The 23,830-nt window shown below is 52.4% G+C and overlaps 1 protein-coding gene across 1 annotated transcript in view; it reads left to right on the top strand.

Annotated features, from left to right (window-relative positions):
* Positions 1-488: 488 nt before the first annotated feature.
* Positions 489-23,830, top strand: part of CIB4 (calcium and integrin binding family member 4) — a 49,954-nt gene continuing 26,612 nt past the window's right edge. Inside the window, exons 1-3 of the mRNA XM_045549213.1 lie at positions 489-590; positions 1,038-1,072; positions 11,272-11,368. Of these exons, the coding sequence (XP_045405169.1) occupies positions 537-590; positions 1,038-1,072; positions 11,272-11,368 (186 nt within the window). The 5' untranslated portion in view covers positions 489-536. The remainder of the gene's footprint in view (positions 591-1,037; positions 1,073-11,271; positions 11,369-23,830) is intronic.

The raw sequence follows: 23,830 nt of genomic DNA, 5'->3' as shown, positions 1-23,830 counted from the left end.
TGCCCTTTGATGTGCCTTTGGGACCACTTCCTTAGGGCAGGGTCTGTGCTTGTTCCTTTCTGCATCACCACAACTGGCACTGTCCTTGGGATGTGGTCCTAATGGCTACCATTTATTGAGCATTTACTATGTGCCAGGCATTGTTACCTGTATCTACTAACCCTCATACAATCCCATGGCTATCATCCCTACTCTACAGATGAGGAAACTAAGACACACAGAGGTTAAGCAGCTTGCCCCAGGTCACATGGTCAGCATGTGACAGATCTGGGATTCGAACCCCAGCAGTGTGACTCCTGAGCTGACAGTGTGACTCTTAGCCCTGCCAGTGGACTGCCTGTTTGTTGTTTTGGGAGTGATGTGATGTCTCTTAGCCTTGGGAATGAAAAGAAGCTGTTTCTTTGCCAACTCAGCGGCTCAGGTAGACCAGGCAGAAGGTGGAATGTAGGTTACCATGGCAACTGGATCAACGGGTTGCCCCAGCTGGTGAGCCCTTGGGGCTGAGGTTCTATTGCTGGCAGAGAGAAGGGCGGGGCATGGGGCAATGTTTGAGGTACCAGATGCACTGGGAGGACCTGGAAGAGTACCAGGTGGGTAATCAGGACAGAGGTTCTGGGCAGAGGTGGGAGCTCCCCAAGGTGGGTGGGATGAATACGGAAACTCGCCTGAAGCTCTAGACTTCACCAGGTGGGATAGTGGTGGCCCTTGCCTTTGCTAAGCCTGAGTCCATGTGGCCCAGACCAGTCCTTGAGGCAGCCACCTTCCCCCATCTGTCTCCTGCCGCAGACCCCAGGGTTTTAGTCTTGTCTCAGGTCCCCTCTCAGGTCTGTGCCAACACCCTCCTCCCAGGGGTGGGGAAGAAGGAAGGGCACCATTTCCTCCTCTGCTGCCACCCCAGGTGTCCTTGACCTAGGGCTGGGGTTCCTCCACTGCCCCTGCTGTGCAACAAGAGAATGGTTCCTCATTGCCCCACTCCCCAAGGGGCCAGGGCAGGGCTGGATTGAGTGGACAGGTCACCTCTCTGTGATTTGTTGCAGGCCCTGACCTTCCTGACCAGAAATGAAATTCTGTGGTGAGTCGAGGGCCCCACACTGCCCTTCCATCTCTCTGCTCCCGCCCCCTGAGCTCGGTTCTTGTCCTGGAGCAGCCTCATGCTGGTCCCTGCTCAGAGACACGCAGCCCTGGAGAGGAGGCCCAGACAGGGCAGGCAGGGAGGGACCCCACTGGAGTGGAACAAAACACCAGGCCTTAGGCTGCTCTCCCTTCCCTAGGATCCAAGGCGCGGCTTCCTCGTAGGGTCACAGAGCTGGACAGAGTCTCCTCGCCATAATGAGGAAAACGAGGGAAGGACTTAGGAACTCGGGTCTGAAGCCCACTGTGGCTGCCCACTGGCTGGGAAACACGGATGCGCCACTGAGGCTCAGCCCTCCCGAGCCGCTCCCCGGTGCCTGCCTGTGCCAGACCCCAGGGACGCACCGGGCGTGGGAGGTGTGCTCTCCCAGTCCCACTGTGACACAGGCCCTGTCCCCGGGGAAAGACTCCTCCCAAAGACACCCCCACAAGTGGGGACAGCATGGAGGTGCCACGAAAATGCGTCCTAGTGGAGTAGTGCAGAGAGTGACCACCATGCGAGATGTGCGTGTGCTTGGCCCAAGCCAGGTGCTCAAAAAAACCTGTGAGGTGAATAAACGAGCTCACTGAGACACTTTGGAGGGAGGCAGGTTGGAGTGAGTTGACTGTTTAGACCCTCCGGGCTGGGCCCCTCCTGTCTTCTCATGGCTCTGCTCGGGCTCACCCTCCCTGGGCACTGCGTCCCACCTGTGAGCCACGTTCCCACTCAGGGTCTCGGGTCAGGGGATGACTTTGCCACAGGCACGAGACTCTCTAGGCATAAGTAGGGACAAGGGATGGCCAGGGCACAGAGAGCTACAGAAACCAGGGACAGTCACCAGGTTATATTATTTCCCTTTAAAAAATAATATTCACTCACTTTTTTAAATATAGAAAAATATGACAAAACTCCAAATGACCCATATCCTGTTACCCCATTGCTATTTTTAAAAAGTAACACATGAATAAAAATAAAATTAAATCTAAAAAAGTAGTATGTGGCATGGCTAGAAAATTCAAATAGTATGAAAGTTCTAAAGGAAAAGCCAGTGTCTCCAGTCTCTCCTCCCTGTCCTTCTCCCTGAAGGCAGCCTCTGTTCACTGTCAGTTTATCATGGAGCCTTCCAGAACAACTGCCCATGCACAGACCTGTGTGTGGATCCATCTGCAGTTGTACCCCATCCACACTGTAGCATTTATTCCATTCACACTGTTCTGTACCTTTTTTTTTTTTTTTAGTTTTCATGTTGGCCAGTTTTACATACAGCACATGGAGAGCTGCCTCATCCTTTGTTAATGGCTATGAGCTGTTCCCTCATGTGGACAAACCATAATTCATTTTACCAACCGCCTGTTATGGACACTTAGGTTGTTTATGGCTTTCTCTCTTATAAATAATGCTATATTAAACATTTATGTGCAGGGAGCTTATCCAACAGGTGAGAGCAAATCCATGAGAGAAATCCCTAGCCATAGAAATGCTGGACGAGGGGTAGGTACATTGGGAACTTTGAGGGGTATGACCGTATTGTCCTTCAAAGGGGTGCACCAGTTTATACTCTCCGTAATGGAGTAGGGCCACGCCTGCTCCCCTTTCCAGCCCAGGGGCCTCAAATGATATCCTTCAGGTCCCGGGGCTCCCCATATATGCCAGGAGTGAGCATGGGTGGGGCATGGTCAGAGAAGAGAGGGAGGATGGGCGGGGCTCAGGCTCTCTGTCTTGAGCACAGCCTGCCATTGTCATTTGTTCTCTGTTGGACCTCTGAGAAAAATGTCCTTGGAAGCAAGCTGGGCTCAGGGGCACCTTCCTTCTGAACTGCCCACCCAGGCCCTGAGATGGTCTCCACTCAGATGCTGTTTCCATCCTGGTCGAAGTCATCCTTCCCCTGAGAAGTGCACAGCTTGATCTGGGTTTCACTGGGGAGGCAGGTCCTGCTGGGCGCCGCCAGGGAAGGCTCCACTCCCGTGCAACCTTCTCTAACAAGCTCCTCTCAAAGCTCTTTCTGGCTCACCCCTTCTTCTGATGGCTCCATTCCTGAGCACAAGGGGCCCATGCCTGCCCCTGGGGAGCTCCTGCCCAGGGGCTCCTACCCTTTGGGGACTTGAATAACAGCAGGGGGTCAGTGCTGGGGTCGGAGCATGGAGATGCCACTGCATGAGGGAGGCCGAGTGGAGGGTGAAGGGCCCGACTCCTACTCTGCTGTTGTTTCTCCATATTGGACACCTTCCAATGAGACAGAGAAAGACAAGCACTGCAGGGGATGGGGGACTCCAAGCTGTGGGGGTGGTGCCAGAGAGAGCTCTCTGTGGGTTCAAACCAAGGTGAGTCTCCAGACACAGGACACCTGCACCCTGGGGAGCAGCTGAGGATGTGGCACAGCTGGCAAGAGCTTTGAGGAATGGAAGAGGACCAGCAAAGGCTGGAGGTGCTAAACTGTCCCGGATCAAAATGGGAAAGACACTTTGGCTAGGCCAGTGCAGTTGCATCAAGAGGACACAGGTGTGGCCAGGCACAGTGGCTCACACATGTAATCCTAGCACTCTGGGAGGTCGAGGCGGGAGGATTGCTTCAGCTCAGGAGTTCGAGACAAGCCTGAGCAAGAGTGAGACCCCCGTCTCTACTAAAAATAGAAAGAAATTATATGGACAACTAAAAATATATATAGAAAAAATTAGCCAGGCATGGTGGCGCATGCCTGTGGTCCCAGCTACTCGGGAGGCTGAGGCAGGACGATTGCTTGAGCCCAGGAGTTTGAGGCTGCTGTGAGCTATGATGATACTACTGCACTCTGCCCAGGTGACAGAGCAAGACTGTCTCAAAAAAAGAAAAAAAGAGGACACAGGTGAAATAAATGCTGACATATCCATCAGCGGGATGCTGCCCTTACAGAGGAGGAGGAGGAGGGGCTTTATGTTTGCTAGGGAGCCATCTCCAAGGTATATTACTAAGTTATGAAGCATCGTGCAGGGGGCATCCAGTTAACATGGAGATCAGAGCATCTTCCTTTATCTCTGTTTCCTCTACTAAAAAGAGAGTAAAGGAATTTTTTTTAAAAAAAAGAAGAAAGAAACTCATAAGGACAAAAAGAACACAAGCAATGACAGCAGCTGAGAGAGGTCAAGAAAAATTTCAAAAGTGCAGAGCACATAGAGCCATGATCCAGACTTAGCTGGGCAGGAAGCTGAAAGAAAATTGCCTGCAGAGGTTGGATGATGGAGTCAAGAATCCAGGAAGGCTCAGGAACCTCTGAATGTAGGATGCAGGGTCAGTGAAAACAGAAAGTGAGGTTGAAATTTTTACGAGATTCCTTCTCTCTCCCTGCAAGCCACTCAGCACCCCCGCCCCACCCCACCCCAGCGGGAGACAGGGGCCCAACCATCTGGAGAGGGCTGGGGCCAGACAGGCCACTGACTCAGGGCCACCAGCCACAGTGAAGAGCAGGGTGAGCTCTGGTCAGCATTCTAGAGCCTTCCTGTAAGTGTGAATCCCAAGTATGAAAGCCAAGGGACACCAGGTATTTGAGGAAAGAATAAAAAACAGCCTATGTACACTAAGTCACGTCACCACGATATTTCAGAATGCCAGCCATAATGAGAAGGTCCCAAAAGCTTCCACAGAGAAAAAAACAGACTATATACAGAGAATCAGAAATCAGAACAGCTACGGACTTATGTTGGAAGATGGTGGCTAAACACCTTCAAACTTTAAGGAAAAAAATCAAATCTAGAATTAAGTCCTGGCTAAACTATTAATCAAGAGTGAAGGTAGAATAACAATATTTTTTTAAACATGCAAATTCAAAAGAATTATCTCTTAGGGACCTTCTCTTAGGAGGCTTTTAGAGGATGTGCTCCATTAGATCTAGTAAGTAAGCCAAGAAAAAAGATGACACAGAATCCGGGAAACAAAGAATTTCAACAAAGAGGAAGGCATGTCAGTGAAGGGAAGTCCAAGGATGACAGTTGTGCCGCAACCTGGAAAGCAATCGGTCCAGTCTGGAATTAAGGAATCAGGGGTTCCTGCAGTGACACCTTCAAGAAAACAAAATCAACCTATAGCTCATGTGATGTATATATCATATGGAGAGGAACTTTACAGTTCTGCAGAAAGTTTGGGGATGAAATAATGATAGATGTACTGAAATCTAAGCAAAAACCAAAAGCAAAACAAACAAAAAACCAAACCAAAGAACGAATTGATGATTAACTCTGGGACAAACAAAAAGCCTTGCAAGAAAGAAAATGTAATCATGTCGCACTGGGGAGCTCAGCTGCGAGCTATGTTTGAATAATACATATATAACACTGATAATACAAACACTGAATATTGATTTAGGCAAATTGTTTGATATTGGGAAGTGGGGGGAAGAAAAAGAAACAAGTCCTTTTATACTAGGAGATAACAAGATAATTCTATTTAAAAACCAACAACAAACAGGAGTATCAGCACAGTATTTAGAAACACTGTATAAATATTAAGTAAAAACCAAGAGAAATAGCAAAATGTTTGTAAAATGCTGCCTCAGAGAACAGGGGTAGAGAGGTTTTGTGTGGGGTGTTGGGTATTAGTAATTTTAATTGTAAGCCTTATAATACTGTTTGCATTTTAACCTATTTAACTATATTGGTTTGGTAAAATAGACTGGCATAAACAGGATGCTACTGTTCTTGTAAAATGAAGGGATATTCACGCATACACACACCCCGGGAGAATACACGCACCCCGGGAGGATGCACACTCGAACTAATAGGTTAGCTCCTTGGAGGGCCCCTGGGAGCTGAGTGCGTTAGGGCGGGTGTGGGTGTGCTGTCCGTAAAGTGGACGGGCAGCTCTGACGTGGGTGCCCAGCTGTGCTGGCAGTGGCCCAGGGAGCAGATGGCATGTGATGCTCAGGGAGAAAGTGGCCATTGTGGGCTGCCCCAAGGCCAAGTTGGGCCAAGACCAGGCCCTGGTCACTTTGGAACGATTTTCCTCTGTGGCCTCTGACAATGTGTTGTGATTTTCCTGAGTGTGACAGAGAAATGTGGCTTGGATGACGGTATAGTTGGATGGACTTAGTGACTTGAAAAAAGCATCCAAGAGACTGACAGACAGAAGTCACCTTTGTGGGGAGGCTGGCTCTGTCAACAGTTTCCCACCTTCTTATCTGTGACTTGAGTAAGGACATAAAGGCCTGGTCACCTGATCTGCAGATGACACCTCCTGGGAAAGGCAGCCCACATGTGACAGACTCTGATCTTGGAGCCAGCCCCTTCCCAGTCCAGGGCCTGGGCTTAGCCCTCCAAGAAGAGGACTGTCCACCCTAAGTCTCCACCCTGTGGGACTTCGCTTTCACATGTTTTTGATCTCTGAAACAGCAGGGTCCCTTGTGGCCTCAGCTTCAGGGCAGCCCTCTCTGACTTCTGGTTGAAGCGGCTGTCGCAGAAGCCCCTCAGGCCCTTCCAGCAGTGGCTGCAGACCCAGAGAGGGCACATGTGGCTTCCTGGGCAGGGCACAGCCTGACTTTAGTGCGGACCTCTCGGTCTGAGCTCTGGACGACTCAGTATTGCTCAGGCATTGCTCCTGACACCTGCCTGGGTGGGCTCTGGCTTGGGAGCCTGTGGCTTTGCTGCTGGCCCCTGCGCAGGGTGACCCAGCCACAGGGCTGCTCTTTCTCCTTAGCATCCCCGGACACTCGCAGCACTTTCTAGACTCCGTGGCCCTGTCCTGGATGTTAGCTCCTGGGTCCTCCCACAGCACCTTGACGTCAGCAGGTGGAGTGGTTACAGGTTTATTTCTTGGAAGCCAAAGGCCTGGGTTTGGGGCTTAGCTCTGCCCTTTAGTGACCGTGTGACCATGGATGAGTTTCTTACCCCCACCACGCCTGTTTCCCTGCTTATAAAACAGTGGGACATGAGAGTGGCAGATCTTAATCTCACAAAGTTGCTATAAGCACGATCAGAGAATCAAATCTGTGTCGTTACAGCAACGCCTGGCGCCTGGGTCAGTGCTGCGCGTGTGGGAGCTATTGTTATCTGCTGTTGTTACCCCTTTTTTGCGAGTGAGGAAACTGGCTCAGAGAAATGATTTCTCCAGGGTCACACAGATTGCAAGTAGCAGATCAGGAAACCAAAAGCCACATTTGCAGGCTAAAGAAGGGCCATTTATAAAACATCTGCTGGCTGTGCCATAGTGGAGGCAAAGGCCAGAGAGCCGAGCCCACGCTGGGACTAGAGGAGTGAGATTTGGTCTTGGACTCGAGCTGTGTTCTTGATCTTGCCGGTGCAGAAGAAACACTGGGAAGCTTGTAGAACCTATAGATAGCTGTGCCCTGGCCTTGAATGACAATCTGGGGGTCATGGGGGACATAGATCCTTTTACAAACTCCCTGCATGATTCTAATGTGGGACCCAGTTGAGAACCACTAAACTGGAGGGTCTCAGAGGCAAGGGACAAACAGGATGCCAGAGAGAGGTATGGAAACCTAGAGTCACAGGGTTCCTAAACTGGAGGAAGCTGGGGTATCACCGAGACTTTCATTGCACAGAGGGGAAACTGAGGCCCAAGAAGCGACTTGATGGGTCCAAGGTCCCATGGAGAGTTATCAGCCTGGTGTCTCCTCCCGTCTTGGGCCTCCAGCCCGCAGACGGCTCCTCTCTCCTCTCTGGGCTAAGCGTGGAAGGAGCCACAGTCCCGGCTGCTTGATTTCTGGCAGCCTGAATGTGTGAGTTTTTCAAATGGCTTTGACTTTTGAGTCCATTAGTGATTAATTCAGAGCTCCATTTGGAGCCGGCTGATCCATATTTGGAGGAGGAGAACATTTTGTGGCAGCCAAGATACAGCCAGGATTCATCCGCGGGCAGCCTGCCCACTCGGCGGCCTGGGAAGGCGAAGTCCGAAGTCCGGGCAGGGCCCACCTCCAGCACCCCCAGAGGGCTCCTTAGGGGCTGGGGCTGAGGGGCTCTCACCTGGGGAAGGGCGGACCTGTTAGGGGTGGGCAGCACAGCCTGAGGAACTGATTTAGGGTTCAGCTCTCCACTTTGTCTCCTCCCAGCTGAATGACTGTGGGCAACTCTCTGAGCCTCAGTTTACCCATTTGTAGAAACGATTGCCCCTACGCCTGTCCTGTGGGAGGTGTTGGGAAGATAGATTCAAGGGGTTGATGTGTGTGAGTGCACCCAGTGCACAAAGCTGGGTCAGGAGAAGGGGGTGGCATGGGCAGGGGGTCCCTTCTCTTTCCCTCAGCAGTCCCCAGCGCCTCCCTTCTATGGGCCCCTGGGGAAAGAGCTCCGGTCTGCACCTCTGGCTTTACTCACAGTGTGGCCTCAGGCAAGTTGTTTTACCTCCCTGATCTTCGATTTCCTCATCTGTAAAAGAGATCATGGTCCCTCCCTTGCATGATTGTCACGAAAAATGACAAATGTCCATTAGGGTTGGCAGCATACAGCAGGCACTCCCAAGGCACCCCATGGCGGGGGACATTAGGAGCAGTGGCCCTGGGCACAGGCCATAAGGGTGCATTGCCTTAGGGAATTTTTAAAAATTAATAAAACTTAGTTTTTGTTGAAAACCGGTTTTACTGAAAGTTGATCTCTTTTTATTATCACCTTGCACCAGAAATTCTAACGGTAATAGTGAAAAAAATGCCCCTTTTGCCTGGGGCTGGCCAATCCCACTGCCCCTGCCCCTTGTGAGCAACTGGCACCTCAGCAGTGATGGCTCCCCTTCCTCCCTGCTGATCTCCCCACCCTGCTCCCCTCCCTGCGCCCGCCCCACCCCAATACCTCCTGGAGAATGTCTCTCCCTCCCGTCCCGGACCCTGCCTCCTGCTCCCTCCAAACGTGAGCTGTCTCTAGTGACAATTTGGGGCCCTTAAAGGTTGACAGAGTCAGTGCTCTGTCTGCACATCCACGCACCCTGCCAGCTCCCGTCTGCCAGGCCCTCTGAGGAGTTGGCATGACACCTTTGGAAGGGGATCATCTCCGCATCGGACAGAGTCAGGATTTGAACCCGGGTCTGTGTGCTCGGGGAGGCCCAACAGCTTGCCTGGGTCACACAGCCAGAGGTAGAGAAATAGGATCCCCATGGGTCTGGCAGACTGACCTGTCAGCATCCCAGCAGGAAATGGGTGGCACACTCGGCGGGGTCATTGAAGGTGCTTTACAGTGAAGGAACTAACAGAGGGAAACGTCTAGAAACATCTAGGAGCCAGCCATTACCACCCTAGGCCTGAGGCAGCCGTTGAGAGCTGAGCTGTGGCCACTCGGCCACGGCGGGAGGAACACAGACACTGCAGAGTTGTGCATAGCTGGGAGGAAGGGGAGGACAAATCTCACCTCGCTCTCTCATGCCTCCAACCTCCTGCTGGGACTTTCCTTGGGCCAAAGCCATCTGCGAGGTAGAGCTCAGCCTCCCAGGGCGCAGAGCAGGGGCTGGGCAGGGCAGGTGGTGGGCAGACAGGACCCCAGCTTGTCGTCCTCTCCCCTGCGGCTGAGATCTAATCAGTGAGCCGTGCAAGGGTGAGTGGCTGCGTGGGGCGCTGGGCCTCCACTTACCCTCATCAGGGCCCTGGGAGAGCCTACTTCTCTGCCTCTGAATCTCTACCCGCAAAATCACCCCTCAGAGTCTCCACTTAGTCACCTGTCCCAAAATTTCACCAATCAGAGGTTCATCTGAGTGAACAAACCACATGCTGTGGAATGTCCATGGGGGGTGTCAGTCACGCTTGTGAATGCGAATTAGGTCCACAAGCCTGCTGGCCGCCCAGCACCCGCCAGGCTGAGGTTGAGGGGCGGGAAGAGAGGGCTAGGAAAGGGGCAAGGAGGAAGCTGTCATTGTGCAGCATGAAGGGGACCACAGAGGGAGGCGAGAGCAGCCTGAGCCAGGTTAGTGGGCTCCCGGCATCACGGTCTAGGTCTGGGTCCTGCACAGCAGGAGGGCACAGGGACCCTAGAGTATGGGGGAGGGACACAGACCAAGGTGGGAGACCCGGGGGTCTCCTCCCAGACACCATGCTGACATCATACACCTCCCCTCATTTAATCCTCACGAGTGCATGTAGGGGATTTATTACCCCACTGCACAGACGGGGAGACTGAGGCTTGAGTGGATTCAGAACCTTGTTCAAGGTCTCAGATCTATTAAGTGGCAGAGTCAGCATTTGCACTGTAGAGACGGTGTTTTTAACCAGCCTGTGGGTACCCCACCACCCACCACCACTCACCCACCACCTGCACACACCACCCTCCAGCACTCAGTCTCCTTCACGCTGAACTACCACCCTGCAAGAGAGGCGCATCATTCTCCTCCTTTATCCAGAGGATGAAACCAAGGCTCAGAAGCGTCACATGAGTGGCCTGAGGTCACACAGCCCTGCCGTGGCCTCGCGGGCTCTGGCCTCCAGGCCTCCAGAGCCCATGCACTATCTCCTCCCCACTGGCTGCCTTGGTTGCTGGTCCTGCAGATCCTCGGGCCCACTGCTGGGCAGGGACCTGTGTCCAGGACAGGGTGGGAGGGACAGCTTGGGGCAGAGCTCCCTCCTGCCCTCTTCCTCTCCAGGGTCACACAACCATTTCTCCCTCTGCCTGTTACATACAAGCAAAATCCCCTGGACTGGAGTGGGGGCATACAGACAGAGACATCCATGACAGGGATGATTAGGAAGATCGCTCAGTCCACAATCTGCAGGAACCAGCTCGCTGCCAAGGGGCCCAGTGGGGCTGTGTGGTTTGCTGGCTGCAGGCAGCTGGGTTCTAATCCGGGCTCGCCCAGGCCCGCCAGTGACCTCTTTTCTCTGGGCTGAGGGTGGAGCTGGGCAGATGGCCAGAGGTGGGGACCCTGGCTTCCCCGAGGCCCTGCTGGTTTCTCCATCTGTAGCTGAGGGACTGGACCGAGCGATGACAGAGCCCCGTCCAGCTCTGATATTCTACAACTAACACTTGTAGGGTGTGTTCCAGGAGACCGAGCACATTCACATGCCCTTCCTCACCCCCCATGGTGTGCCAGGCACACTGGAGGGCCCCGGGGATGTTTCTAGAAGGGTGGAAAGATTTATCACACTGCCTTTTCTGTGTCAGTCAATCCTGAGCCCCTTCCCCACAGAGACCCCCGCTCCCCGCAGGAGAGGGGCTTGCCGGCCTCCTTTACCAGCCCATGTGGCCATCGTGTCCCTCTCTCCTCAGCATCCACGACACCTTCCTGAAGCTCTGCCCTCCCGGGAAGTACTACAAGGAGGCGACACTGACCATGGACCAGGTCAGCTCCCTGCCAGCCCTGCGGGTAAGTCCAGGTGGTGGGTGGGGGGTGAAGGCCGCATCGCTGGCTGCTGAGGGGCTCTGGGTGGTCAGCCTCAGCCTCACGTGGAAGGTTCTTGAACCTCAGGGCAGGACCTGGCTCCCCAACGCTTCCCAGCTCTGGCCTCCCTCCCTCCTTGCACCAGGCAGGAGGTACCAGCTGGAGGTTCTCGCCCACCCTGCTGCTCACTAGGCCTGAGATTCTTTTGAGCTTTGGCTTGTGGTGATCGCCCGAGGCTGTCAGACCCTCACCCCAGCGGCCTTCCAACCAGCCACTTCCCTCTGCTTGGTTCTCTCTGCTTGTCACCAAAAGCTCCACACTTGTCCTCGAGGCCACGTCAGAAGAAAGAGAACAGAGTCCAGTACAAAAAGAAAGAAAAAAAAAAAAAAGAAGAAGAAGAAAGAGAACAAGTAGTTTAAGGAGAAGGAAAGAGAAGTTTTATTACTTTGTTGGCAAAGGAGGAGGATGGAGACTCCTGTCTGAAATGCCATTGTCCCGACAATAAGCAGAAATACAGAGCTTTCAAAGGGAGGCCACTCGGCTTCAGGCCATTGCTGTTCAACTGCCTTTGATGATTCTGATGTCCCATCTCCACTGAGGGCAATCTCCTGACCTCCACCCAGGACCTCCCATTACCACGTCCAGGCTGGGCCAGCTTCATAGCACAAATAACAAAAGACTTACCCTGCCCCTCCCAACCCCTGGCCTGAGACAGGGATGCAGGTTTTTGTTCTCAAAAAGGAGTGCAGGATGTTTTGAAGACACAGAAAATAGTTTTGCCATTTTTTTTTCAGGCCATTCCCTCTGTTAAAATGCCCCACTGTCAACATTTCCCTTCCACATCTATGGGAGGAGGGGTGACCAGTCTGTTACATGCTCTCTGTTGTGCCCCAAACTGGGCCAGTGGGAAGGCTGGGATCCCCTGCACGACACGGCCTTGGGGAAGCCAGGGTGCCAGCTCAGACAACGGCCCAGCCCCTCAGCCCTTCTCTTCTGCTCAGGTGTCCTCAGTGGACGGGGGCTTTTCTGGAGGGACTGAGACTGAAGCCCAGGTCTGTCCTGCCCACCTGCCTGCTCCCATCTCCAGGTGTGACTGCAGGAAAGAAGGGCATTGTATTTTTGCTCTTGCCATCTTCTCTCTCCTCATCTCTCCCTCAATTTAGCCAGCCCTCCCTTACCTGCAGTTTCCTGTTAAACAGAGGGCTGAGTCACACACACACACACCACACACACACACACACACACACCACCCTTGCTATGGGTGAGTCCTTGTGTAACGCACTTGCCTGGGTCTCGGTTTCCTCTCCTGTAAAATGGGTATGGTCATGGGGTGGGGGAGGCTGGGAGTTCCCACGCACTCTCGTGGACGATGGCACTCTAATGGGAAGGGCTTGCAAGAGCTGTCAGAGCGCCCCCACCTCCCAAATCCTTTGAGCCTTGTCCCTGCTATGCAGAGGCCCTGCCCTTCCCCCAGAGCAGCCTGGAAGAGCCCAAAGGCACACAATAAAAAGACTGCAAAATCACTTCTGAGATTTTAATTAAAATTTGTGCATCACACATAATAGAAAGGCAATGTCGGGTTAACAAATCATGGCCATGTCAGGCTACCCTATTTTTCATTTGGATCTCTGCAGAATCACGATTTGAGTTTATTGCGCAACGAAAGCCTATCTTCATTTCTGTCTAGAACAAGGTGGGCTCTGAGAGCCATGGGCACTGCCTGGAAGGGGCCTGGGGACCCCCAGGAGGAGGGGGCTGGCTCCTGAGAAAGTGACATGGACGGGGCACACACGTAGGCATTCAACCACCAGCTACATGGGCCCTCCTAAGTGCCAGGCCTTGAGAGAGCTTGAGGCTGGGGCTTGACATAGAGGAGGAATGAAAAGACAGAAGGATGAGAAAAGGGGGGTGGGCAGTGGGGTGGGGGAGCTGGAAGAAGCTGGGGCCTTGGAGGGGAAAGAGGTAGGATCCTCAGAAAGGCAAACTAACTAGAGACTATGGCTGTGGCAGAAACAAAATGGTAGCCCGTGTTCCTGGCACCCTGCACTCACACTCATTCACCTCCGTGCCCCAGCCCACACTCACACACCTGCACACACAGCTGCACCCACACCCCATGTGCACGCACACAGGCATGCCCACACACGTGCTCCAGCACATACACACGGCGGCTGGGACTTCTCTCAGACCTAGACCACCCCCTAAAGGACCCGGGCCGGGGGAGGCCAGAGAGGCCCAGCTCATGGGAAGCTTTTCCCACCCTGGGTAGGGGCCTGTCACTGGTCAGTCCCTGACTCTCTGAATGTTAAGACTTGAAAGAAACCTAGAGACCACCCAGTCTAATCACTGCCAAATGCTCCTTACCGTGATTTTACCTATAGGGAACCTGAGGTCCCCAGAGAGAAACAATTTGCCCAGGGCCACATGATAGCAGAGCGCAGACCGGTCCCTGCACTGGGGCAGTCAGGCAGGACTCCACCCCATGGGGGGCCTCCACTTCTAATGACCGTATGCCTGGGTCTGCCAGGTGCCCTGGGGGTCCAAGAGGAGCACCTGGCAAAGACCTGCCCTGGGGGGTGGCATGAAGGGCGTGGGGGACCTGTGGCTCCAACATACCATCCTCCAGCAATAGTCTTGTCCCAGTAGGGTCTGGGGGCTCTGTTATGAGCCCCAAAAGGGGAAGCACCCGGCTAGGATGAGGATGCTGGGTCTCCACCCAGCGCTGTCACATTCCATGTGTGTGACATCTCCCCAACTGTAAAGCAACATGAACACCTTGTGCTGGGTAGGGGACCCAGCAGGGTCAGCCTTCATCCTCTGCACCCTCCTTCATGCCCTCCACCCACTCCTGTCTTCTATTTCAGGAGTGGGGTGCCCAGTTGGCGTGAGGGTGAGGTGCAGCAAGGGGTGACAAGATGGGGGAGGAGGCAGGCCATGCCCACAGGGCCAGGCTGGGATCCTCCCCAGGGCTTGTTTGTTGGAGAGTGGCTGGGAAGCTAGGTCTTAGGCCACACAACTTTAATTTGCTTTTCTTACGTAATCTTTTAAAATGGTCATTATGTTATTCTATCATATAAATAAGAGCCGGTTCATTGTAGAAAAACTGGAAAACACAGAAAAGCAAAAATAAGATAAAAATCGTCTATTCGCATTACCTCAAGGGATGACTGCCACAACTATTTTGGCTTATTTCCTTCTAGACTTTTTTCTATGCAGATACATAAATGTTTATTGGGATGACATGGACTTTTTGTATGTTTCTTCCCCGCTCCCCCCGCCTTTGGTTCCTTTGTTGCTTTTCCAACTGGTCTGCAACAGCCAGAACATCTCAGGAACTGAGGACCCAGAGTCCTTGCCCATGTAGAGAACCAGGCGTGGAGAACTGGACTCGAATTCACTTGCAAGACACATGATCTTGGGCAAGTCACTTCGTAAGAGGAATGACTGGAGAGGGGAGAAACCAATGTCCCCAGCCAGATGACTGAGTGGTGCCAACAGTCTTGGCACCTGTTTTCCTGTAGGTGAAAGGCTGTCTTTTTGCTTTAGGTCATCCCAGGCACAAGTTCAAGTCCAAGGACAACAGCACAGGTTTCTCAACACTACAAGGAAACACTTTCTAAGTGTCAGAGCTGGGCACAGAGGGAATGAGCTCCCTGTCACTGTGGGGTGTTCGGGCACTCTTGGGTGTCCACAGGAGACTGGACTGACACTTCAGTGCCCTCCTCACCCTCTGAATCTGTGGTTCTGGCCCTAGGGCTTGGTCTTAGTCTCTTCTGTGGTTTTTTTTTTTTTTTTTTTTGAAGAGGGACGAGAGATGCCAACTTTCAGTTTTGCCAAGTGAGGACATTTTTAAAAAATGTCATCCACAATCACTATCATTTCACCTTTAAAAATGTTAATTTCAAAAGAAAAATGTAAGAAACATCTAATTGCAGAAGCAAGAATAGTTTTTGCCACGCACATCTCTTTTTGTCCTCATTCTTCTCCCTTTGTCACCTGTTGTCAAGAACTTTGTCACTGACCCATTCCTAGTCCTCATACTAGCTTTTGGGGATTTAGACCTAGGACTAAGGGTTCTTTCTGTGTCTTTCTGATTGTGGACAAAGCAAAAATCTTGCTTCCCAAAATGAGCAAGAAGAGGCTGGCTGGGAGGTGGGGCCTGGGTGTGCCTGTGTCCTCTGCAGCCTCAAGGACACCAGTGGTGTGACTCACATTGCCCAGAACTCTTCTCTGAAATAGGCTTTGAAAACTGGGCCCCAGGGAGCTCCGGGTTACTGATATAACTTGGCTCGGGGGCTTGAGTGGTCTGGGAAGAAAGTTCTGTTTTCTTGGGTTTCACTTGTGCAAAAAGTGGGGTTGTTAATACCGGGAAGGGTCTGTCTATCAGCAGAGAACAAGGCTAGAAATGTTGCAGGTAGCAGAGTGTAGCAGGAAGAGCCTGCTGACAAGAATGCCCTGCTAGGTCAGATTCCGTGCCCCCTTTCTACTCAGAAGTTTCCGGGTTTTTTGTCTGCCGTATTTGGTGTATTTAAAAGTGAATTAGCTCAATGTTTCTGCTCGTGTAAATAATGATCTTGCTTTCTGTAAACACAGATGAGTGTGGCATGGTGTGACTCTGGTTTCTAGGTTCCCAGATCTGTCTTTGTGGCCACAGGGATGGCCAGTGGCAGGGCCTGAGGGAAGAGCTCATGGTCTCAGGGCAGGTACGGTGGAGGCCTGACACTGACCGAGGTCACCTCACTGCTCTGGCTCCTTCCCACCTCCCCCTCCAGGGTTCCTGCAGGCAGATGGCCTTTGCATAGCCCCGCCCCTACTACATTTTGTCCCTTCTGTCAGAGCACAGAGAGATTTGGAAACCAGCCCAGCTCAAGGTATAAGGGGCTATGAGTCAGGTATGGCTCCTAAGGTTTCAGCTCCATCTCAGTTTCTATGTATCCCCAATTTTTCTGAGCTTTTCTGAGCTCTGCTGATAGCTGGTGCCTATCTGCTTAGAAGAGCTTGCAAAGAACTCACTCCCAAGGCTGAAAAGCAAGGAAAAGTCCTATGTTTATTCAGCCTTTCAAGAAATCCTTAAGTAGGAGGAGTAGGAATGGTATTTTTTAAATTTGATTTTTATTTTCTTTAAAGATTTTTTTTTTAGTTTTTAAATTAAAATTATTCATGCATGTCAAGAGCTAAGTTGCCCTAGGAGGGTTGCCCCATGTCCCCTTGTCTAAGGAAGCCATTTTCAGCTCTTAGCTGATTCTTTTGGTATTTACCTCCATATCCCTAAAGAGCACGCTTGTATCAATCATCCCTTCTGGATAGTTCTGCCTTGACTTTCCTCTAGAGAGGATGTTTAGCTCTTTCCCTTCCCCCACAGCCATCCTACACGTCACTCTCCATTCCCTTGACCTTCCAATATAGTTATATGATAAATTTGGGTAGATCAGTATCCTGTGGTTCACATTACTATGACTGTATATGCTATTCAGAGCTAAGTCACGAAATAAACTGGTTAATTTCCCTTTCTGCACATTTTTGTTTGTTTTTTCCTGGATGTAATCATTGTTTTTGCTTAGTTGTCTATGTACTTATCATTAAATTGACACCAAACCTTTGCCAATCTTCTGAACCTCCTCCAAAGGCATTCAGAAGTGAGAATTTTTCTATACATTCATTTCATTTTCTTAGCAAAATGTATCTTGGAGCCTTCTGAACCACTCTGATCAGGATTGGGTCATCCTCCAAGCCTGGTACGTGTTACCAAGCTGGGATCTCTTTTCTTAATCATCTCAGATTCTTTTCACCTCTCCCTTGGATCTTGCATTTCTGGTCTTCAGCTCTCTCCATTTACTCCCCTTGTTTTGGTGGAACATATCCTCTAGTAGCTTTCTGATAAAGGGTGCATGGGGGGTAAATGTTTTGATACCTTATATATCTAAAAATGTCTTTGTTCTCCTATTACAATTGACTGGAAATTCAGATGGAATTGAATAATAGGTTGTGTATTATTTTTCTTCAGAATTTGGAAAACATCACTCTCTTACATTTTAGTTTTCACCATTGTTATTGAGAAGTTCAGAGCCTTTCTGTTTCCTGATTTTTGTGTGACTTTTTTTTTTCCTTTTGGAAACATGTAGGCTCTTCTCTTTGATTCCAAAATTCTGAACTTTCCAACAATATGTTTTTGGCATGCAACCTATTCTCTGTGTGTGAGGCATGCAAAAGACCCATTGGTCTGGGAACTCATGTCCTTCAATTCTGGTATTTTTCCTTTAATTATTTCTTTGATAACTTTCTCCCTTCTGTTTTCTTTGTTTTTTCTGGAACTCTAATATCCTGATGTTGTATATCCTAGATTGATTCTTTATTTTTCATCTCTTCTTTCCTATTTTTCATCTTTGTCTCTTTGCTCTTCTTTCTGGGAGATTTCTTCAGCTTCAGCTTTATTAAACTCTAATTGGGGTTTTTATTTCTGCCATTATGTGCTTAATTTCTAAGAGCTCATTTTTGTTCTCCGATCTTTTCCTTTTTTATAGTAGCCTCTCCTTTTTCCTGGATGCAATATTTTCTCTGATCTTTCCTTCAAGGGGCTTTTTCCCAGTTGCTTGTTTGGGCTCTTGGGTTCTATGTCAAAGGGCTTCCTGGGATATGTGGTCATAGCCTGCTCATAATTAAGAGTGGGAGGTGGTCGCTAAAAAGTTGTTTCAAAGCTCAAGTGCGTGGGTGGGGGTTATTGACTGGGAACCTCACTGAAGGGCGAGCTGAGGGGCCATTTCTTGAGGATTCCCTAGGAAAGCTGGAGTGAAGTTGCCCGTCAGCATCCTAGAGCCCAGTTGGGAAAGAGGGCTGGTGGGGTCTCAGAGCTCAGTGCCACTATGTTTATTTCCTCCCCAGTTCTCAACAGTGTCTGACTTCCCTAGTGCAGAAAGCCTCTGTTTTATTCTCCCCAGAGGACAACCTTCCCATCTTCTGCAGGGGTCTCACTCTGTTGCCCAGGCTCGAGTGCTGTGGCGCCAGCCTAGCTCACAGCAACCTCAAACTCCTGGGTTCAAGCAATCCTGCCTCAACCTCCTGAGTAGCTGGGACTACAGGCATCGCTACCATGCCCAGCTAATTTTTTCTATGTATTTTTAGTTGTCCAGCTAATTTCTTTCTATTTTTTAGTAGAGACGGGGGTCTCGCTCTTGCTCAGGCTGGTCTTGAACTCCTGAGCTCAAATGATCCACCTGCCTCGGCCTCCCAGAGTGCTAGGATTACAGGCGTGAGCCACCCCCCCCGGCCAAAGTGTTCATTCAAACTATCATCTTCACCCAGGAATAACACCTGCCTTCATGATATACATTAAAACGTTACAATACCCCTCTCCTCACTGTTGCCCTCTTAGACTCTTCCACACACACGCAGCTGTCCCCTGAACTTTTTTCTCCCCTAAACTTTTCCATTCTCCACTCCCAGGGTCCCAAACGCCCTACTCGGTTGTCACCCTCAGAGCACCGCTCCTGTGCTGTCCCTTTTCCTGTGCCCACACTGGACACCCTGCAGCCAGGCTGCTCGAAGCCTCCCTTGCCCCCGAGGGGGCCCTGGGCAAAGACCCCTGGGGAAATGTCGCTCCTCTTCCCTTTGATTTCATTACCAGCGAGAAAAGACCATGGATAAGAGCTATTTGTGGGTACTGCTTGGTGAATAGGGGCTCTTGCACCTGGTTGTCATCTGTCACCCCATAAGGAGCCATGATGCATTGACTGAGGGGGGATGCACTGAGATGGGTCTTGGGGGCTCACGGGGCCTCTTCTCAGGGAATTCTGGGTAAAGAACAGGAGATTCACAGCCACAGGACTTTGCAGAGCTCAGACTCTGACCTTAGTGACAGAAGCTGGCGCCCAGACAGTCTCGACCAGGCTACCCAGTGGGCACAGACCCGGTGGGAGACCCTGGTTATGCTCGATCACCTCCCCTTGCCACTCCTTAGGAGGCTGAGTGGCTTCCTGGGCAGCCAGGTGAGTCTTGTTGCAACACCCTCCCAGAGGGCCCAGAAAGGACCTCCCTGGTGCTGTCCTGGGGCCAGGCCAGGGCCGGGCACTCAGTGCACTTGCGCATAGACTCTCCCGCAGCACCTGGCCCAGCGGGACCCCCGCTCCTCAAGACAGGCCCAGCTCTCTGGCCCCATGAAAGCTTTCGTATTAAAAATGACAGTCCTGCTCACCCTCAGAGAGTCTCCCTGGCTTGTTAAACAAGAAGCAAACTGGATGGGTACAGCAATTCTACTTTCCAGCCCCAAATGTCCACTTCACGGGTACAAGCTGCTTTCTCAAGGGTACAGGCTGCCTTGCTTGAGTCTCACGGAAGCTCTGTAAGCAAAGTGGTTCTCCCCATTCTACAGATGAGGAAACTGAGACTCTGAGAAGTTAAAAGCCCTACCCAAGGCCACATAATCACAAAAATACACTTGAAACCAAGGCTTCTGTTTGCTCTTCTCCATACCTCTTCATCTTCTGGGGAAGAGAAAATCAAGGTCACCAAGCAGGTGACACATGTATGTACCTGTATGTGTGTACATGTGTACATGTATGAAGGTTTGTGGCATGGGGAGGCAGGAGGATGGGAAGGAGCTGGTGGCCTGGGCAGTTGGTGATTGAAGGGGATGGCTTTTCCCATCTGCAGCTGGGACGCCCTGCAGGGCCCATCCTCAGGCAGCAGATCACATGTGCGTGTCCCCTGTGTTGGGGTGGCCTGAATTTAGGTCCAGCTCCCAGCACCCAGCCTCTCGGCTCCTGTGGCAGGCCTGGGAATAGCCTGGGAATCGTCTGTTTCCCAAGTCCCCACGCCAGGCCCCACCCCTGGTGCCCAGACTCCCGAGTGGAACAAATGTTCCACTGAGAAAGAGGAGAGAACAAAGGGTCCAGCCCAGCCTCCCAGGCTCCCACCCCAATGCTCAGGCCTCCCAGGGCCTGAGGTCACCCTCAGCCTTTCATCCCATCGGAGAGAAGCTCGCTGGCTCTGCGAGCCCCTCGAGATGAATACGGGAGTCTGCTCAGAGACCCAGCACCTCCCCAAATGGAGCTGGCAAACTCAGCTCTTCGCTCACCCAGGGCTGCAGGCGTGGCCACCACCGTGCACCCAGCAGAGCTTGGGCCAGCTGGCGGCCCCACCCAGCCACCCAGGCAGCCTGAGATCTGGGCTGTGCCAGGCACCATGTCATTTAATCCTCAAGGTAGCTGTGTGAGGAGGGCACTGTTAGCTTCATTTACAGCTGGGAAGCAGAAGATCAAAGGGGTTAAGCAGCCGTCCTCAGTCACACAGCTCGGTCCCCAGCACTCACCCCGCCCGCCCCCAGCGCCGGTGGGAGGGTCCCGACTCCCTGATGCCAGTTGGAGCTGGGAGGGCAATTTGGCAGCTGGCTCACTCCCTGCATTTTCAAGCATCATTAGATCTTTTTCTGACAACTTCATCAGTTAGCAGGGCTCAGAATTGGCAAAAATCCTTATTTAGACATTCAGCCAAAGAATTAAGAAGTGGTTTGTTTCAGAAAAAGCTCCGTGATGTAGGAGGCAGTCTCTGTCGTGGGCTGAGCAGGCAGCAGTGGAGGGACGGGATCTGGCCTCCAGCCGTGGCCTTGCCACCGGCACCCGACAGTCTTGGGCACATCACCGCTCTTCTTGGGGCCTCAGTTTCCTCACCTTCCAAATGGGCGTGATGACACCTCCCACGGGTAGTTAGGAGAGCCTGGGAAGGTGGCGCAGAGCTCTGGGTTCTAGTTTTAGCTTTCCCATCTGCTGGCTGAGTGGCCCTGGGCCAGTTCCTTCCCCTTCCTTGGCCTCAACTTTCTGCCTGGATCTGAGGGCAGGGCACGGATGACCTGAGGCTCTAGCTAGGGGCAGGGGTGGGGGGAGCCTGCGGGGATGGTGGGGCACCCTGTGCAGGGGGATTCTGCACCCTGCAGCCTGAGTGTGGTGCCTCTTAAAGGGGGCGACGGGTGGGCGGGACTTCCCACTGCTCGCCTGGGTGTCACTTGCCCTACCCATCCTTTGCGCTGTCTGGGGGCAGGAGGTGAAAAGGCACTTTGTTTCTATTTGTGCCGAGCTTAACAATTCCTGTCTCCTCACATGTCACATCTTGTTGGACCCCTTCATCCATCCTGGGAAGCAGCTGCTGTTACTGTCTCTGATTCACAGAGGGGAAAATTCGGGTGGGGGTTAAGGAGCGTCCCGCCCACAGTCACCCAGCTGGCACTGGGCACAACGAGGGCCCGAACTCAAGCCAGGACCCGTGAGCTCAGGGCCAGCTCTCCTTGCTTCTTCTCAGCCCTCTCGGTTCCTGGGAGGTTCTTCTCATCCAGCCAGACCCACCCAGGCCTCTAACTGGTTCTGTCAGCGATTTGTGATTTCTCGCAAAGCTCCCAAGAGCAGAGCGCGTTGCCCTTCTGTGTAGCCCCCGAGGGGCGGTTTAGTGCTGTGGAGGGAAAATGGGATTCCAGGCGAGTCACTGAAGTTCTCAGAGCCTCAGCTTGTTTACCTTTAAGATGGGGATGACAGGTGCAGGGTCGGGTAAGGATCCGTGGCCCAGCCCTTCCCTAATGGTGCTCCGAGCACATCATCTTCGCTTCTCCCCCTGAAAGGTGCGTGGAGTCAAGGCAGGGTGACCAGCCCCATTTGACAGATGGGGAAGTGGAGGCTCGGCAGATGGAGGGAGTCCGAGGTGGCACAGCCAGCCCGTGAGCCGCTGGAGCTGGGCGCCATGTGGCACACAGGCTCTGCTGGGCTCTGCCTCCTGGGAAAACCGTTTATGTGTTCGAGGTGAGAAGCGAATCCAGGCTTCCTTCCAGAGAAAGAGCCTCCTCCCTCCAGCGCAAAGGACACACTGGTGGGATCATTTTAAAAGTATTGCTCACACCCGAATTCCCAGTGGCACTGAGGGGACAGGCGGCAGAGGGCCCAGGGAGGGGGCTGGCTGGCCTGGGGACATGCTGGTCTGGCACCCTGGTCACAGTCCCGCACTCACAGAGCACAAGATAAACAAACTCCAACTCAGCTTTTCAAAGGCCCTGGTCCCCAGCGCCCTTCTCAGCCTGCTGGCTTGAGGCTTTATTCCACTCACGTCTTTTCTGATAACTTCATTTGTGCCCCCAGAGACCTCAGACTTGTTTAAAAATAGAAAAATAAACAATACTGTTCCTGAAGTGTCCCCTCCCCCTTGGGGCCTCCTAACGAGGTGCTGGCCAAGCTGGACGGGGGCTGTTCCCAGGGTTTTCGACCCTCTGCAGGCCTCAGGCTACTGCTACTTCCCAGGCCGGCAGCTCTGAAGGGCTTCCCTGCAGCCTGAACGGATAGCGTGCGGGGAGGTGTTGTGTCACCTGCCTGGCGCTATTGGAGGCTACTGCTCCTCACAGGTGGGGTGTGGGGACACATTCACCCCGGTGCAGAGAGACAGGCCAAGCCCAGCACAGGCCCAACCACAGAGGGACCTGTTGGGGACCTTCCCCCTCCTCTTAGCTCTGGCCTCAGCCCCTCTCAGCACCATAGGCCCCTTCTGTGTGCCAGGCACTGGGTAGGGCCCCAGAACGCAGCCTCTGAAGTGTCTCAGGCTAGTTGTTGAAAGACCTGGACTTAAATTTGTAGTTTGTGTATGACCTCAGTTTTCCCCATCTGCAAAATGGACCTAATGCCAGCAGCCCTGCCTATGTCAGAGGGTTTTTCTGAAGACTGGACAATAGGATGGATGTGAAAATTCTAAAATGCTCTGGGAAAGTGAGTGAGATTCCAGGCAGCATTCCCAGAGGAAGTTCTACCAGCAGGTAACAAGGGGACTGAGGCAAATGCCAGTGACCGAGACCTTACTTCTTGGGTGGCAGAAAACTCAAAGGTCATAGATGGGCTCTCTCTGGAGATGGCTGGAGGCATCTACCTTACACTGCCCTGGCCCCTCTTGAAGAAAAGCCCCGGCTTTGTCCCACACCCTGTGAGCTGCTCTGTGACTCCACCTTCAGGAGGACAGCCCGAGCCATAGCTGGTGGGGCAGACTGGATCAGGGACTGGTTCCTTCTCTGCACAGGCAGCACCTTGCCTGGCCAGCTGCTCCTGTTCTCTCTCCTCTGGGCAAATGTCTTCCCAGAACAGGAATAATTGGAGGCTGCCCCACAGGGCCAGGCAGTTGGCGGTGGTCTCACCTCCTCCCTGGAGTCCCATCCTCCTTAGTGAGGCCTCTGAGCCTCCAGGAACCCTGGAGGGAAGGGAGGCCCGACACCCCATGCTTTCCCAGGCTTGCACACCGAGAGTGCAAGCAGCGCAAGGGGCCAACAAGGCTCCTAGCACCCCACAGAATTGCCAGCAAAAATGCCCACTGCTTGCTAGTTATCCATCCTTGGCTGCGTATCTTGGAAAGTACCTGGAAAGGTACAGACATAGATGGCTGCTCTAAGACGCAAAGACCATGAGATGAGCTGGGGCAGTCTTCCTCTGAACTTCA

Source organism: Lemur catta, chromosome 4, assembly GCF_020740605.2.
Source record: "Lemur catta isolate mLemCat1 chromosome 4, mLemCat1.pri, whole genome shotgun sequence".
Lineage (NCBI taxonomy): Eukaryota > Metazoa > Chordata > Mammalia > Primates > Lemuridae > Lemur > Lemur catta.
The sequence above is the reverse complement of the archived record's forward strand: the minus strand, read 5'-3'. Positions and strand labels throughout refer to the sequence as shown.